This window comes from Dipodomys merriami, unplaced genomic scaffold (assembly GCF_024711535.1).
Source record: "Dipodomys merriami isolate MVZ:Mamm:240054 unplaced genomic scaffold, mDipMer1.0.p SCAF_32, whole genome shotgun sequence".
NCBI lineage: Eukaryota > Metazoa > Chordata > Mammalia > Rodentia > Heteromyidae > Dipodomys > Dipodomys merriami.
Window position 1 is genome coordinate 9056269 of NW_027204715.1, and position 18157 is coordinate 9074425.

An 18157-nucleotide genomic window follows, 5' to 3' on the forward strand; every position below is an offset into this window, starting at 1 on the left:
TCCCTCTCTTTATCCTTCCCTTCCTCCCTCTCTCCTTCCCTCCCTCTCTCTCTCTCCTTCCCTCCTTCCCCTCCCTCCCTCTCTTTGTCCCTCCCTCCCTTCCTCCCCTCCTCCCTCCCTTCTTCTCTTCCTCCCTCCGTATCCCTCCCCCTCTCCCTTCCTTCCTGTGCTGGTCCTAGCACTTGAACTTAGGAGCCTCAGTGCAGTCTCTGAGCTTGAAGGGTAGTGCTCTACTACTTGAGCCACAGCTCTACTTCCCACTATTTTGAGATTAATTGGAGATAAGAGACTTGTGGACTTTCCTGCCCAGGCTGGCTTCAAACAGTGATCCTCAGATCTCAGCCTCCTGAGTAGCTAGGATTACAGGCATGAACCCAGTGATAGTAACATTTAAGGAACATTATTCAAGAAAATAATATAAAATGATCAGTAATAGTGTGATGTATTTTAAAAGGTTGAAGTAGATGTAATAGATCCTACCTGATGATGTTGTTTATGGCACTCTTAACTGGCTTATGTTGACATTAATCAGGGAAGACAGTTGGCTTCCCTTTTTATCACATCTCCCAGTAGCTGATGAAAGTCAGCTTTTGGTTTGGATGAGTTGACCTGCTGAGGATGTTTTTGAGTTTTTCTATGAGATGTAATTCATGCCAAGCAAGCAATCACTGTGTGTCACCAGTGACTAGTAGAGAGTCCTCCTTGAAAACATTTTCCTTTTCTCTTATTCTCATACTTTTTTGGACTACTTCACTTGATAGGCTTGGGAAAGGGTTTAGAAATGACTCATTACTCACTTACTCTTTAGAAATAACTGGTTTGTAGCTCTCTGTTAATGAGTTCTTAGGTTCTGTGTTCATGTGTTTCTTTGATTTTGATTGTTTTCTTCAGATTGTATTCCTTCCTTTAAGATAGAATTCTTTGTATTGCTGGTTTAGTGATCATGAATTCTTTTAATGTTTGTTTATCATGGAAGGTTTTGGTTTTACCATCTAATGTAAATGATAGGTTCTGTTGCCTTTAATGGAAAGAAATAACAAAATGTAAACGGCAATGTAAGAAGGAATAAAGAAAATTGAGACTATCTCAAAAATAACCAGAACAAAATGTTTGGATATGTGACTCAAGGGCTAGAGCACTGCCTACTGAATGTAAAACTCTGAGTTCAAATCCCATTACTATTCTTTTTAAAAGATTGTCTTGCTACCAAAGACTTCATTGCTACAAAATACAAATGAAAACCTTGAGACTGAGGATATTATTCAGTGATTGAATATATGCGTAACCAATAGGTCATCGGTTCTGCTTCTGGAACTTAAAGGAAAGAAAAAGAAAGGATGGAAGGGAAGAGAGAAAAAAGTTGAATTTCATATTCATCCAGATGATTTAAAAGCATTTCTATAATTGGATAGGTGACCACTGACTCATCCAGCTACTTGAGAGACTGAGAATGGGAGCATCATGATTTGAGGCCAGCTGGGAGTAAGAGTTCTCAAGACCCTTCTCACCTATAGCTGGGCATGGTGGCTCTGGCCTCTCACCCTAGCTTTGTGCGAAGTTGAGGTTGGAGGATTGTGGTTCCAGGCCAGCACTTCTTCATTGGAAGAAGCTGAACACAATATGTGTCTTATCATCCCAACTATATCAGAAAGCATAAAATTTGACGATCTTGAGAGCAGGAAGTAAGCCCCTTCCTCAAAAATAACCATTGCCAAAAAGGGGCTGGAGATAGCTAGTGTGTCTGATGAGTACGTGTGATGTCCAGAGTTCAAACTTCAGTATTGCCCCCTCCCTTAATATACACAAATAGAATACTATATACAACTTTAATAATTTACTATTTGATTTTGGAATCTATATTGATAAAAAATATAAAAAGTTACTTTTTAGTGGGAATGTGGTTTAGTGACAGAATGCTTGCCTTGTATGCATGAAGCCCTGGGTTCGATTCCTCATTACCACATAAACAGAAAAAGCCAGAAGTAGCACTGTGGCTTAAGTGGTAGAGTGCTAGCCCTGAGCAAAAGAAGCTCGGGGACAGTGCCTAGGCCCTGAGTTCAATCTTCAGGACTGGCAAAAAAAACCCAAAATCCTTCTTATTTATATAACTAATTCAAGTCTATTATAGATTGTCTGGATGACTTTTAAAACATGAAACTTTTCCATGAAAAATTGTGTGCCATACACAAGAGTAGCGAGAATAATGTAATAAACACCTGTCTGTATACCTGTCACTGAGCTTCAGCATTTGTCAGAGTATGCTGTTATTTTTCCTTTGAAGTATTTTGTAACAAACACCAGACATCTTGTCATCAGTCATAAATACTTTTATTTCATTGTTTTGTCTTGGTATTTATAGGCTTAAGTGACAAAAATGCCATTTTACTTGTCCTTGGTTCAGGAGCAGATTAATGTGTAAATGATGCATTTATCAGCCTCTACCTTCATGATATGCTCCTGCTTATTGTGCCCAGGAAGCCCTCAAGGAGCAGGAGCCACTTTGGTTTCAGGCAGACAACAAGAACAACCAGTATCATCAGTGTAGGATTTTTTTTTTCTTCTACTGTGTGTTTGCTCTTATGTATTTCTAAGTCTGGTCATTTGTTGTAGTTCCACAATGGCATAAACCCACCTTTGCCTTATATGTAAGCCCCGAGAGCCTGCAAGACCTCTTTATCTGTCCATTATTCCAACATTTCCTCTGAGACGTAAAGGCATCCCTCAGCCACATAAGTTAAGGCTCTGTGTTCATGTGTAGAGTAATGTGCTGACAGGGAAAGCATGGGTCCCAAATTGGACCAGTTACTTAATTACTTTGTTTTGCTGATTCTTTGGGTTTGAACACAGTGACTGATACTCTCACTCAGCTTGCTGTCTTATGTCTGCTGCTCTACCACCTTCCATCCTGCCTTTTGCTAATTATTTTGGAGATGGTGTCTCTTGGACTTTCTTGCCCTGGCTGGCTTCAAACCATGATCTCAGATCTTAGTCTCTTGAGCAGTAAACACTCAAATGTTTACTTTCATTGTGTTTTTGATGTGCAAAAAGTAATATTATTTCTATATTTTGGGATTTTGTGATCATACAATAAGGTTATTGATGCAGTGCCAACGTAGAATGCAGTAGCTGCCTCAGAAAATACAGTTATTTCCTTCTTTGATACTTTTCCATTTTTTCCTATATTCTGCTTTCTAGAGGCAGCTAGTTGTTTTCTTCTGCATGTCTTCCCAAGTGTCTTGAGTTCCACAGATGAACAAATGTGATCTGAGCAGTGCATGCACTGTTTGAGTCTTAGGACTTGGGTCACCACCTCCTCTACTTAAAACAAAATCAGAGTAGCAGGGTGGCTCCATATTTCCTCATTTGCAGAGGAACTTTCTGTCTATCCTGCACCAGCAGTTCTTGCTACTCTGTTGGGATTCTTGCAAGGTAGTAGAAATAACATCTCTAGGTAGTTACTGCTTTTGTTGTTTAAATTATATTTTCTTCTTACTATGTTCTGGTACATTTTACCTTCTTTCGAATGTTTTATAGCTAAATAGATAAATCACTTGGACTCTTGCTGATAAAGTAATGTGAAGAGCACTGATTGACTCATTTGAGAACACTCACATATAAAGGTACTTTCTTGAGGAAGAAAGTAAGTTTCTCTTTCGTGAAGAGGGACCTTAGTTCCATTTTTCCTTTATTTCAGATAACATGGGACTCTCAGTAATACTAAAATAACTTGTTAAAAAGTTACACTTTCCAAGCCGAGTGCTGTAAGCTCATGCCTGTAATCCTAGCTCAATCAGGAAAAGTCCATGAGGGAATTCCTCTAATTACCCACTAAAAAAAGTAGTAGAGCTATGGCTCAAAGAGGTAGAGCGGTAGCCTTGAGTGAAAAAGCTCAGGGACAGCACCCAGACCCTGAGTTGAAGCCCCAGGACAGGCACCAAAAAATAAAGTTATGCTTTCCAAAGAACATTGTCTATCTTCAAGTTAGAAGCAGCACTTTTTGTGGGTAGCTTCACATGTTTATTTGATGTTTATATATAGCTGCTAAATTTGGGGATATTTGTAAGACTGCTTTCTTAACAATGACTAGCTTTTAACATGAGAACAGATGCTTTGAAAGTTACTGTGAACTCCTAGCCCAGCTCCTGTGCTGTTTTTAGTACTGGGGAAGATACTGGGTGGTTAAAGTGTGAAGATGAAGGAAAGAGAATAGTTAATTCTATACACCATTCAGACTAGGTGTACTCTATTGTTTTGTTGTTCTGTCTTGTTCGTGTTAAGCCTGAAGTTACTCAGGATTTCTTTTAAGCCCCTGTCAAGTAAGGTGGTAGGGGAGGCTTTGTAGTTTGGCTCATTACTATGTAAGGCCCTGTTGGACAGGTTGCAAGGGAATACGAAGACTAATGCTTAAAGTGTAATCCGACAAATAGCATTTAGTCAAACAAAATATATTGTTACAGTTCGTTTTCTAGTTTCTTGTCTATACTAGGTAGCAGCAGAATCTGTTCGTCTGTAGTAAAATGCTTCAGCAGGGGCTGGGCCTCCTCTGAAAACCTCACCACCAGGCATGGACCTCTTCTAGCTCTAGCTAAGATTGTGGCCTGGGACCCTTGTCTGCTATAAACCATAACAATAGCATGAGGAGTGTTTGAGTCAAAGTTTCACCTTCAGTTCTTACAGATATTGGTGTGTTAACAGGTTAGTCCTATCATTTCTAAGCATCTTCAACACTGACTGTGAGCTTGCTCCACTGATAGACTATATACCACAGATATTTTTGGAATATTATGAAACACATTGTGTTTTGTTTTGTTTTGTTTTTGTCAGTCATGGGGCCTGAACTCTGGGCCTGGGCACTGTCCCTCAGCTCTTCAGCTCAAGGTTAGCGCTTTACCACTTGAGCCATAGCACTACTTCCGGTTTTTTCTGCTTGTGTGGTGCTGAGGAATCAAACCCAAGGCCTCATACATGCAAGGCAAGCTCTCTACCACTAAGCCACCTTCCCAGCCCCTAATACATTGTCTTTTACTAATGTGGATGTTATATTAACTTTGCATCTACCAAGCTCTTAATCGCAGCTCCTTACTGTGATGGTATGAATCAAACGAGCGGTGTAAGGGGATGTAAGGGCAGTGGAAGGGTAGCCGCCGCCGCCGCCTCCTCCTCCTCCTCCTCCTCCTCCTCCTCCTCCTTCGTCTTCGTCTTTGTCTTTTATCATTACATAGTGATAGCATTTTGTTTTCTGAGTATTCTTGAGAATTCACTTGAGGCGAGATTGTGTTTGATTGTGTTTGCTAGTACTGGGGTTTGAACTCGGGTGTTTGCTTGCTCAGCTGGTGCTCCACTACTTGAGCCACACCTCTGATCTTGCTTTTTGTTGATTATTTTGGAGATGGAGTCTTGGGAAGTTTTCTGCTAAGCTGGTCTAACCATGATCCTCCAGATCTCAGCCTCCTTAGAAGGTACCATTACAGACATGAGCCACCCATGCCTGACTTGAGACTGGTTTTGGAGTAATTACATGAAGCAGAAAATGTCAAGTGTCTTCCCCATCATTGTGGTACATTTATATGAGGTGAAAGCCTTAGTTCTCACTGAGTCCTCATCATGTCTCTGGTAGACAGTCCTGACCTGGTTACTGTCGAGTACTGGCATCAGCACCCAGAGTGAACTGTGGGAGTCCATCCTGTACTAGTGGGTTCCTCAGCTGTAGGGCATCTGAGCCTGGAAGCCAGGTCCTGAACTCCCATGTGTCTTTGAAGTTACCACATAGTGAGATGATGTATTTTTCAACCTGTTTAAGGACTCCTTGATCTTCATGTTTAATCTCTACTGCAGATGTTCATAATATGTATTTCCCATTGAGTAGGAGGTCAAGATATAAGAAAATAAAAATTAGCATTTTTTTCTTTAGGCAAGGGCTGGTCTTGAAACTCCAAGGCCCACCTCAGCTTCTGAAGTGTTGGAACTACAGGCATTGGACACAGCAGCCAGTTGGCAATGGCTTTTTTATTTGTCTATTTAACTGCTAAGGGCTGGGGGAGGGAGAATAGAATGACTCCTAGAGTGGCCTTATTTGTGCCTGGGCCATGGCTTTTGTGCTGTCAGTATAACAGAATGGAAAAGGCAAACACAGTCTTAGTGTTATTTTGAAACTAGATCTGCCATCACAGAGGCTGCCGTAGGGTGCCAGAAACCTCAAGACTGGACTTGGAAAGAATTTCTGTGCTAGTTCAAGGACCTGGGATTAGGGTACAGCGTGCAGAGTGAGATACTGGAAAGTTCTCAGCTGTTAGCCATGGGGGTGGCATCATTTTCAGTACTTGTGCTTCTAGAAGTCCTGGGGCAACTGCTGTCCCTAACCTGGGCCCTCATGAGTGAATTCCCTTCTGTGCTTCCCAGGGACCTTTGACTGTGTTAGTCACACTGCACTATATACCAACAGTTCTTATTACAAAAATCCTGAGAAGTGAGTGTGATAGTTGCTGTTTTTTTGCTCAAAGAGAAAACAGGACATAAAACCATAAGTAAAGAACTAAAATTCTAGAGGTTTTTGAAGTTGAGCCCTGTTTGAATCCGTCATTGTTCCTCAATCTAGGCCTCATTTTATTTTTACTAGGGAGACTGAGTTGCCTGTGTGAGATGGCGACACTGGTTCCTCCCTGAGCATCAGGCAGGTTGAGAACACCACATTTGACACTCAGCAGGACTCTGAACAGGCTGAGTGGCAAGGGCAGACTATGGCTTCACTTGTTTTCTTTTTCTACAGTGAGGAGGTCTGTAAGCGAGGCTTCACGGTGATTGTGGACATGCGTGGGTCCAAGTGGGACTCCATCAAGCCCCTGCTGAAGATACTGCAGGAGTCATTCCCCTGCTGCATCCACGTTGCACTGATCATCAAGCCGGACAACTTCTGGCAAAAACAGAGGACGAATTTTGGCAGTTCTAAATTTGAATTTGAGGTAAGTTCTCCTGTGGTGGCAGAGCCTCAACCCACAGGCATATGGTTTATTAAAAGCTGACTTATACTCACTGTGTTAGGATGATATCAGATCTTAAGCCATATAGTAAGCATGACTTGCATGATTTACATACAGAGTTGCATTTGTTATTCCAGCAGGGCCCTTTAAGTTAGGGTGTTGGACTGCTGAGACTAGGGAAAATACCATGAGAGGAAAAAGCATGTTGCTTCACTTGAACAGCTATGTTGCTCAGCACAAGGCTTTGCATGGCTATAGGCTTCTAGTTGTTTTATCCCTGGAGATGAGAGAATGGCAGGGAGGAAAGCCCAATTAGAGATGTCCTGAGGGAAAAACATGGAGGAGGTTGAGTTTATCCTGTCATTGATACCAGGGAGAATGGTCTGATATTTCATGTGTAAAATCTGTCAGTTATGAAAATGGAGATATTCTCTTTAAAGTTACTCAGAGGCTTGAATTCAGTCCTGTTGTCTTTTAGACAGTTATAAAAAGCAATCCTTACCTTTTTCTTCTCTACTACTAACCCCTTCTCCTTAACGTACCACAGTTCTGACAACTTGTTGGATGTGGTCAGTTTAATGAGATCATTATGAGAGGAAAGTATCTAACAGCTTGAAAGTTGGTTCACACTGTTTAATAAAATTAGATGTTTCTAATAATAAATTACAACAATTTCTGATGGAAAAAATTCCAATGTTTATATACATGTAGTTTAACCTAAACAAAATTAGATACATAAAAATTATTCACTAGATTAAAGTATAATGCAATACTTTTAAAGGTGTATTCTCAGGTGAATTAAATTTCTTACTGTGTTTTTCTAATTTCTATCTGAAATTTGAGTTTGGTTTTAATTTAAAACTACACTGAGGGGGTTTAGTAAAAAATATAGGTATATTTTTATGTTCCTACATGATAATTCATGATTTTAGAAGATAATTTATTGTTTTTTTATTATTTCATAGGTAGAGGCTTTAAAGTGTGTTATATTTAATCATGAATGTTTTAAGTAAAAATAATGGCTTGCATTCATAAAGTATTTTGGCAGTCTAATTTTGAACTCTCTCTCTGGGCTCTTAAAGGTACCTATCTCAGTTTCTCTACTGAACTAGTTGTCTTCACATGGTTACCAGCTTATCTCTGAGCCTCCATGGAGGTTATTTGGAAGTTCAGCACTCATCCAGGAATGACCCTACAGTAATACTGTAGACAGAAGTTTGGTTGGTTAGAAGTAGTCTCTCTTTCTTTCTAGCCCTCTGCTTTCTGGTCTTTATTATGCCAGCTCAGACATACTACTTTCTGGAGGGCTGAAGGTAATAGGGGGTTACACCAGCCTTTGTTTAGATGTTTTTTCTAGGCCACATTCTTTTTTTTGTCTTTGAATTTTATCACCCCTACCCTATTCTTTCCTTATGGCATAATAAAGAATACTACTTCGCTTCACATTCTGATAGGAAAAGGTTAAGATTTCTTGCTTTGACTGTAATGACTTAAAGTTTTATTACTGTTAAAGTGAATTGATTATGTACAGCACTCAGACTCTTAAGAATTATAGTAGATTATTACTATGTATGAGAATTTCTTTTGCCTTTTGATCTGTGAAAAGAACTTCCACTAGTTTCCTGGGATTTTTTTTCCCCTGCATTTTGGAAATGTCATTCATGTCTCATCTTCTGTTCCTTGATTAGAAATGGGGAAGCAGAAGATGAATATTAAGAAAATTTATTGGAGTAGTATTTATCATTTATGAAGCAGCTCACAAATAAGTATGTTTAAAAATGTTTTCGATGTCTGTAAACAAGACATTAGTGTGATGGACGCCTAGAAGAGCCTGTACATTCTACTGGGGATGAGATGCCAGATGGTGGATTTGGGAAAAGGTAGACAGAAGAGTGCATTGATGAAAGTGAAACTTCTGAGCTTGTCTACTCTGTCCTTACAACTTAAAATATTTTTTTGGTTTAAGTGACCCCAAGAAAATAGGTTAACCTCTTTTTTTAGACAGAAATATTAACTGCTTTAGGTATTGTGAAATACATGATTCTATCATTTTAGCTATGCTAGCTAGCAAATATGTATGACGGTAATGAATTTGTGCTTCATAGTAGTGATAATATTTTTCTCATCCACATTTGTTTTTTGGGACGGCCAGAAACAAGTACACTATATTTTCTCTAAGTAGATTAACATTGGAAATCTGTGATTAGGCCCTGCAAATTATAGCATGTTAAGACCATATAAAACTGGTTCAACTTCTCATATATAATTTTTTTTTTCTTAAGACAAATATGGTCTCTTTAGAAGGCCTGACCAAAGTAGTTGATCCTTCTCAGCTAACTCCCGAGTTCGATGGCTGCCTAGAATACAACCATGAAGAATGGATTGAAATCAGAGTTGCTTTTGAAGACTATATAAGCAATGCAACCCACATGCTGTCCCGACTGGAGGAACTTCAAGACATCCTTGCTAAGAAGGAGTTGCCTCAGGACCTGGAAGGTGCTCGGAATATGATTGAGGAACATTCTCAGTTGAAGAAGAAGGTGATTAAGGCCCCAATAGAGGACTTGGATTTAGAGGGACAGAAACTGCTTCAGAGGATTCAGAGCAGTGATAGCTTTCCCAAAAAGAACTCGGGGTCCGGCAATGCAGACTTGCAGAACCTCTTGCCCAAGGTGTCTACCATGCTGGACAGGCTACATTCAACTCGGCAGCATCTGCACCAGATGTGGCATGTGAGGAAACTGAAGCTGGACCAGTGCTTCCAGCTGAGGCTGTTTGAACAGGATGCTGAAAAGGTAAAGAATGGGCAAAAGACGTGCCAAAGACGAAGACAAGACTAGGCAGTCAAGGCTAGAATGATCAGGGGAAGGGAGAGAGAGAAGGTGAATGGCAGGCCTGTACTTACCTAATTTCCTTAGAAACCAACCAGGGTCATTCAAAGAGAACATTTTTAATTCTGGTTTCTAGCTTTACTTGAGAAGTACAGTGCTAGTTTAGAAATCCTGAGCTTAAATGACTGATAATTGGATGTTAAAATGCCCACAAAAAGAACAAGAATAGCATTCCAATTTAAAAATTTCATAGGGTTGTGCTATTGACAGCAGTAATTACATGCATTTTACTAATAGTTTGTTCTTCCTGTCATAAAAAGCCAATGGTGAAACCGAATTTAAATCTACATTTGAGTATGCTTTTAAAATAAAAGCTGAGTAATCACTAGCTATAAGTTTCTGGGTAAAAATGCAATAATTACCTATGTCTTCTTGTTTTATTCTTACATACCAGATGAGCCAGCTGGTTCAAATGCGTTCTGAATAGCTGCTGGCTGGTGTATTCTTTGCAATGTAAAAACAGGACTCTTGAAAACAAGAATAAATTGCAAGCCACAGACATGAGCGACTTCACTGATTTTTTTTTTTTTTTTTTGTGCCAGTCCTGGGGCTTGAACTCAGGGCCTCTGCACTGTCCCTGAGGTAGGCTAATGCTCTACCACTTGAGTCACAACTCCACCTTTTGATTTCTTTGGTAGTTAATTGTAGTCTCATGGACTTTTCTGCCTTCTGGCTTTGAAACGTGATCCTCAGACCTCAGCCTTCTGAGTAAGTTAGTATTGTCTGTGTGAGCCACTGGTGCCTGGTGAGATAGGTATAGATGTAGAGATTTTTTTAACATGGACAGGTGAATATTTTGTCATTAAGATAACTGTATTAGAAATCGTTGTTACAAAATATGAAAGAACTAGTTGAAAGGTAAAAATCCAGTTTGTTGTTGTTGTTATTGTTGTTATTTTGGTCAGTTGTGGGGCTTGAACTCTGGGCCTGGGCTCTGTCCCTCAGCTCTTTAGCTCAAGGCTAGTGCTCTACCACTTGAGCCACAGCGCCACTTCCGGTTTTCTGTTGGTTTTTTGAGGTAAGTCTCATGGACTTTCCTGCCTGAGCTGGCTTTGAACTGTGATCCTCAGATCTCAGCCTCCTGAGTAGCTAGGATTACAGGTGTGAGCCACCAGCACCCGGCAATCCAGTATTATTATCTGTTAAGTTTTAAGCTTTCTGTTAATGTGGCTTATGTAGTGTTTTGTCAAAGATATTAGAATATTTCCTAATTACTACAAAAACTGGTCACTGACTCTGTTCAAGACACTGCAGTTAAGCTAATTGATAGTTACCTCTATTTCTTAACTATTTTTCTTGGGAATCTTTTCTACTGTTTTGATAGTTCAGGAGATCAGGCCCAGCGCTTTCCCATTGAATTACACTCCTAGTCTTCCCTTTTTAAACTTAATCAATAGTCTTACCCAGGTAATAACTGTCTTAAACAGTAAGAAGTTTACTGTTAAAATCCAAAAGTCTTTTAATTTTTTTGGTCAGTTGTTTATATTTGCTTAGGTTTCTCCATAATGGTTGCAATGAAAGGTAGAGTATTTTAGTACAGTATACTGCTGTCAGTAATCTAGGAGCAAAGCCAAGGCCCAGCCAAAGACCTAGAGAAGACTCAGTTTCACCTATGGTTTTCAGTTCAAGAACAGGGTAGGTAGTGCATGAAACAGTTCTGGTGGCAGAGGCCCATGACTGCTAAAGGAAGGCAGGGGTTTTCCATGAGCCCAGAGGTTTTATCTGCTTCTTAATTCCTCCTCATTAGATAAGATTTTCTTGTAGATCCTGCAGATTCTAGAACCACTGACTTCTTAATAGTATAGACTCTTCTGAGTCTAGACACCTAAGAGTTGTCAGTGGAAGTAAGTCACCCTTTAATGTCTGGACACCATCAGCTGTTTCTCTCTTCTGCAGTGATTGCAGGTTGTCTTTTTCCTTCTGGTAGATGTTTGACTGGATCACACACAACAAAGGCCTGTTTCTCAACAGCTACACAGAGATTGGGACCAGCCATCCTCATGCAATGGAGCTCCAGACGCAGCACAATCACTTTGCTATGAACTGTATGGTAAGCTATGGTTAGATTAGGCGGGTCCTGGCCATGTGAAAAGTTTTCACCTATGGATAGCATTAGAAGCTCAAGTCCTGGTGCCTCCCAGAGGCAACATGTGGCCTGCAGAATTACTGTGGATCTACAGGGTTTTAATTGTAACTCTTCTGTTTACTAGGACCTTGACAAACTGTTTGCCATCTTTGACTCTCATTTGCCTAATTGTGAAGTGGGGTTGGTATTATATATTCTCGTGGTATTACATCATTTACTCTGTTTTTGTAACCAGTAACCATGGTATATGACATAAATTCAGTACTCTATAAATGGTTTTATTACCTGTGATGGTGTCAGTATAAAAAATGAAGCTAAAACAGGCAAGGAACTCCTAAAACTATGAGCAGTGTTTCTCTCTCTACCCCACTTCCTTTTCTTAGATGTAAATTTTTTTCCTTGCTTTCATTTTTTATAATAACATTGCCATTACTTTGCCAAGTTAAAATTTTAATTAGAAACCCAGAACCAGTAGCTACGTAGAAGGCTGATATCTGAGGAACCAGGTGGTTTGAAGTCAGCAAGGGCAGACAAATCTGAGAGATGCTTATTTCCAACTAGCCAGCAGAAAGCCAAAATTGGAGGCATCGCTCAAATTGGTAGAGTACTAGCTATGAGAAAAGAGCTTAAGGCCAGAGTTCAAGCCCCAGTATTGGCGACACACACATACAGACACACACACATAGCACACACACACAGCACCACACACATACACACACATAACACACACACACACACACACACACGCACGCACGCACACACACACACACACACACACACACACACACACACACACACACACACAGAGCACCACCACCAGAAAACCAAAGAATTTTAATTAGAATGTGGGCCTCTGTTGGATGACAACACTGGAGGAGCTTTCTTGACTTATACTGCTCTTAGTTTTAAGCACCTCCATGAGTCTAGCAGTTATCCATGACATTTATTTTTTTATTTATTTTATTTATTTATTTTTTGTGAACATACTGTACAGAGGGGTTACAATTACATGGGCAAGATAATGCGTACATTTCTTATCAAGCATTGCAGCCTCCTCCTTTGTTTACCCTTCACATCCCTTCCCAGCCTCCCCCCCACCCCCCCTCCCAATCCTCCCCTCCCCCGACATTTATTTATGCAAAATAAGACTTACCAACAGCCCTTTTTCCTGCTGTCTACAGTGTTAATTTTTTTAACAAAATAAAAATGCTTGTATATAAATTAGTCTTTTAAACAAGTTATATTGAGATGCCCCAAATTATGCTTGTTCTACCATAAGAGGTATTTATAAAAGGTATGATGATAACAATATATGTATAGGTTTTTTTTGTTTTGTTTTGTTTTGGGGGGGGTGGGTTTTGTCAGTCATAAGGCTTAAACTCTGGGCCTGGGCGCTGTCCCTCAGCTCTTCAGCTCAAGGCTAGTACTCTACCACTTGACCACAGCGCCACTTCCAGTTTTCTGAGTGGTTTATTGGAGATAAGTGTCTCATGGACTTTCCTGCCTGGGCTGGCTTTGAACCACGATCCTCCGATCTCAGCCTCCTTAATAGCTAGGATTACAGGCATGAGCCACCAGTGCCCAGCTGTATAGGTGTTTTTAATAGGTGTTTACACACTGCCCTATCTGTGAATAGGCTGTGGGCTGCTGTGCTCCTTTATGTTTTTTTATATGTGATGGAGAAATGGAAAATGGGAAATGTGTAGACTAGTACAAAAGTAATATTGGAATCTATAACAGGATCTCAGTGTGAATCAGTGCTCTCTGGTTAACCTATCAGAGCTATCTGAATGGACTGGGACTGCCCCTCTCCAGATCCTGAGGGTGTCTTCATGTGCTCTTCTAAAAGATGGTTTGGATTAGCATTTGTTCTGAAAGATTTAGAGCAACCAGTATTAGCAAATCTAGTCAACTGTCTGTCACTTTAAGACGAGGAAGGCAGATAGAATGCTTATGAGAACAGAGTGACATTATGTGTTAGCTTTCCCTAGTGGTGACAAAATACCTGAGATAAACAACTTGAGAGGAGGAAAGATGGTAGTTTGTGTCAGCAGTTTGATAAGTTTCAGGCAATAGTTACTTGGCTCTTTCAAAATCATCCTGGCAGGGAGCAGAAGTATTTACTTCATGTTGCTTCCTGCAAAACAAGAGCAAAAGGGACAGAAGGATGTGGGGGTTCCAGTGTATTCCTCAGGGCCATGCCATTCATGATCTATTTCTTTCAGCTAGGTCCCACCTCTTAGTTTCTACCACCTCCCCATAGCATCACATGGGTGGGTGGAGAAGGCAAGCTTTGAACACTCAAGCCATCGGGAGATGTGCTAGATAGACTCATAATTTATGTGGCTTTAACTTAAAGGATGTTATTTAGAGCTTTATTGCTGCCATATAAGTCAGAGGGTTGTTTCCTTGACTGTCAAAGCCTCACAATGCATCTTCTCTTCCTGCACTTCAGAGCTAGATCTGGCTGCTTCTAGTCTTTAGATACAGCCCAGAGAAGTAACTGAGCCTGGAGTCTTAGAGCTTTGAGTCCCAGACTGAGAAAATGCAAAGATGAATAGAGAAGGTACAAAAAGGGTTCTTTTGGTCATTTCAGTTGGGCTGCAAACACCTTCAGGACAGGGAAGAGGATATTACAGTGTCCCCTTTGAGGCAGTAGCAGAGTGATGCCATGGGAAGGGTAAGGGGGGGGGGGGGGGCGGATGTGGAGCCAAAGGTGTTACTATGGTTTTGGGAGTCCACAGACAGAAGCAGTGTGGCAACAGTGATTCAAAAATAATAAATATGTGAAGAATACCTTGGGATTTGTAGAAAATATGCACACTCTCCCACCTCCTTTCCACTAACCTGGGTGTAATACTGAAGGTAGGGGAAATTGAAGGTACAAAGGCAAATTCCAGAAGGAAAATATATTTTACAAAATGAAAAAAAAATACTAGTTTGTTGTTGGTGTTGTTATTTTTAAAGTTCTCTACCATTATTTATTTATTTATTTGTTGGTCGTGGGGTTTGAACTCTGGGCCTGGGCGTTATCCCTCAGCTCTTCAGCTCAAGGTTAGCGCTCTACCATTTGAGCCACAGTGTCACTTTTGGTTTTCTGGTGATTTATTGGAGATGGGAATCTCACGGACTTTCCTGCCTGGGCTGGCTTTGAACTGTGATCCTCAGATCTCAACCTCCTGAGTAGCTAGGATTACAGACATGAGCCACCAGTGCTTGGCTCTACCAGTATTTTTACAGTAAGCTGACGAGCTTAAAGAATACCAACAGTAGAAAAGCCATACTTAAAATTTAAACATGTCATTGTTATGGTTGTACTTCAGCTCATAATCCTGAGAGAAAGTAGATTTGGAGCTTTCCCATGGCACCAAAAAGATGTCTTGAACTTATGCAGACTGAAGAGAAACACAGATAGCCTTAGGTACATATTTTTCAGTTTCTGGGTTCAAGCTAAAAATTGAGGCTGGGCGCTGGCTCATGCCTGTAATCCTAGCTACTCAGGAGGCCAAGACCTGAGGATCGCGGTTCAAAGCCAGCCTGGGCAGGAAAGTATGTGAGACTCTTATCTGCAATTAAACACCAGAAAACTGGAAGTGGCGCTGTGGCTCAAGTGGTAGAGTACTCACTTCAACTGAAGCACTCAGGGACAGTGCCTAGTCCCAGAGTTCAAACCCCACAACCAACAAAAAAATAAAAATAAAAAAATTGAAGTCTCAGGTGCCTTCAGTTCTGCGTGACTCTTTGTTAGTAGTCTGCCACCTGACTCTTTATTCAGGTTTGGAAGCTAAGACTTGTGTATTTGATTTATTTTTACTTTATAACTATGCCTTTCAGCTAACTGATTTGTAATTTTATGTTTAAAAATAGAAATTGGAACCAGTATTTAGGAGTTATGGAAATCCTGATAGCAAATATAGTGTACTAGGTGATTTTACTGTTAAAAAAGTAGTATAAAGTGCTGTTTGGGTTTCTTAGAAAGAATTCTCTTCACATTTCCTCAGTAGGCTTTTCTCTACTTCTTTTGCAGAACGTGTATGTAAATATAAACAGAATAATGTCAGTGGCCAATCGCTTGGTAGAATCTGGCCACTATGCCTCTCAACAGATAAAACAGATTGCAAATCAACTGGAACAGGAGTGGAAGGCATTTGCAGCAGCCCTGGATGAGCGCAGCACCTTGCTTGACATGTCCTCCATTTTCCACCAGAAGGCGGAAAAGGTCAGTGCCCTGAACCACAGACCACAGAGTGGCAGCCAGATACTTTGCTTCTCCCAGCATTTTGAGATGTATAAAAAGTACTTGGAAGTTTTTGTGCAGTTATGTGGGCTCTGAAAATACCTTCCATCTTGACTCTACCTTAGGCAGCGTTGTTTTTTACTTCTCTGGCTTTTTATTTTTTGGAGTGGTGTATTGGATTGAGGTAGGGTCTCCTTATGTAGTCCAACCTGGAGATTCTCTTGCCTCTGGCTCCAGTGTGCTGAGATTACCATGCCTGGCTTTGTTCCTTAATTTTTACATTAATAAAGAGGAAATGAAAATATCTGCTTGAGAGGATTATTTTATCATGTAAATGGAATCATTTGCACTAAGTGCCCTGTACTGAGCATGGTATGTAATAAATACAGGTTGAGTAGCCCTTATTTTAAATACTTGGAACCAAGAGCTCTATCATAATTTGGGGCTTTTACAACATTTCACTGATGAAACATTCCTATTCTGAAAATTTGAACTCTAAAATGCTCTAAAATCTAATTTTTTTTTTGTTCCAGCTGAACAAAAGCTTTGAATTTCAAATTTTCCAACTAGAGGTACTCAACCTGTACTAATAAGCAATAGCTGCTGTTCTTTTTCCATCCCTCCTCCTCCTTCCACCTCATTGTTGGCTCTTCATTATTCCTGGTAGAATGTTTTGGTAGCAAGCAACAATGGAACTCTCAGAGATTTGAAGTCAGAGTCAGTGTCAGAGTGTTCAGCTGATAGCATTTGGTGTCCTGGCTGGGATGTGTCTCCCAAGCTTGGTTTGGCCTTTCTAACAAGATATATGAGCAGCACCAAGCAACAACAACTTAGTGACTGCATCCCTTATTGGAAAGGGTGGCAGTAATTCCCCCGCCTGTTTCTTTCTCTCTCAGGAAGACTGTATTTGTAGGAGGCTTTTCCATCTTTAATAAACTTTCCCCCAGTTCCTATCCACCAAGAATGGGGTGTATGCCATGCTTGGCTATAAAGGCAGTGGAAAAAGAGTGGGTCTTATTTTTGGTCCTCTTTAGCCTGAGGGAGATTCTGCCAGCCATGGTTAACTGTAAAATGGCACACAGTTAATAAATTACATAGATGATAACTTCATATTATCTTCAGTTGCTGTTTCAGACTGTCTTGTTAAGGAATGTGTAATGCATGCACTTAACACTCCCCAACACCTACATACACCTTGACTCAAGCAAACCTGCTTAAACAGATCCACTGTGGAGGCATCAGGAGAGATTGTCGTGACTCAGACTATTGTTGGGAGTGTGCTGCACATGAAATGTCTTTTCACAACATAGACAAAGAACACCTTGTTTGCTAGGAAGACCTAGGGGGAAGAGGTAAATGGTTAGTTTTTTTAAAAGGAAGAATTGGTATACTTTTTTTGAGTAGTTTTGAGGGGGAGAATGCTTTCATAATGATTTGTGCTGATGCTTCTAAGGAGGAAATAAATTGTCTTTGATCTAAAACCAGTCCTTGTTGAAGAATGAAATTGTCACTTTAGGTGAAATAGAGGCCATCTTGCCTGGCATTTCAGTGGGGTCGTTAGTATTGTAGAAGGCAACAGAGACCTCAGCAGGAAGCTCAGCTCCAGAAACCTTTAAAGTATGAAGCAAAAGAGTTTTTCTAAAGAAGGGAAATCCTTCTCAGTAAATATTTTTAAAGTTCATAGTGGAGGACAAGAGGTAGAAGAAATGGGGTTGGAAAAGCAGTGGCAATGAAATTCACTGGTCTTTTGAGGATCCTAGCTCTAGGTTGTGGGAGAAAGAACAGGCAGGAGAGCTGAGCCCCTCTCACCTTTTATCTTGTGGGTAACAGTAGAGTTAATGCTTACAGAAAATCAATCTGCTAATTAATTATTCAAGGTCTCCTCTTGAAAAACTAATGCACCTTAGTCCCTCTCCCCTTAACTGCTTGCCTACATTTTGCCAAGTATGTGACCAAAACTTCTTTT

General features: G+C 40.4%; 1 protein-coding gene across 2 annotated transcripts in view; it reads left to right on the forward strand.

Annotated features, from left to right (window-relative positions):
• Positions 1–18157, forward strand: part of Trio (trio Rho guanine nucleotide exchange factor) — a 320123-nt gene that overhangs the window by 99456 nt on the left and 202510 nt on the right. For both annotated transcript variants that reach the window (XM_070042198.1, XM_070042199.1), the window contains exons 4-7: positions 6767–6959; positions 9260–9772; positions 11796–11918; positions 15982–16173. In XM_070042198.1, coding sequence (XP_069898299.1) covers positions 6767–6959; positions 9260–9772; positions 11796–11918; positions 15982–16173 — 1021 coding nt within the window. The remainder of the gene's footprint in view (positions 1–6766; positions 6960–9259; positions 9773–11795; positions 11919–15981; positions 16174–18157) is intronic.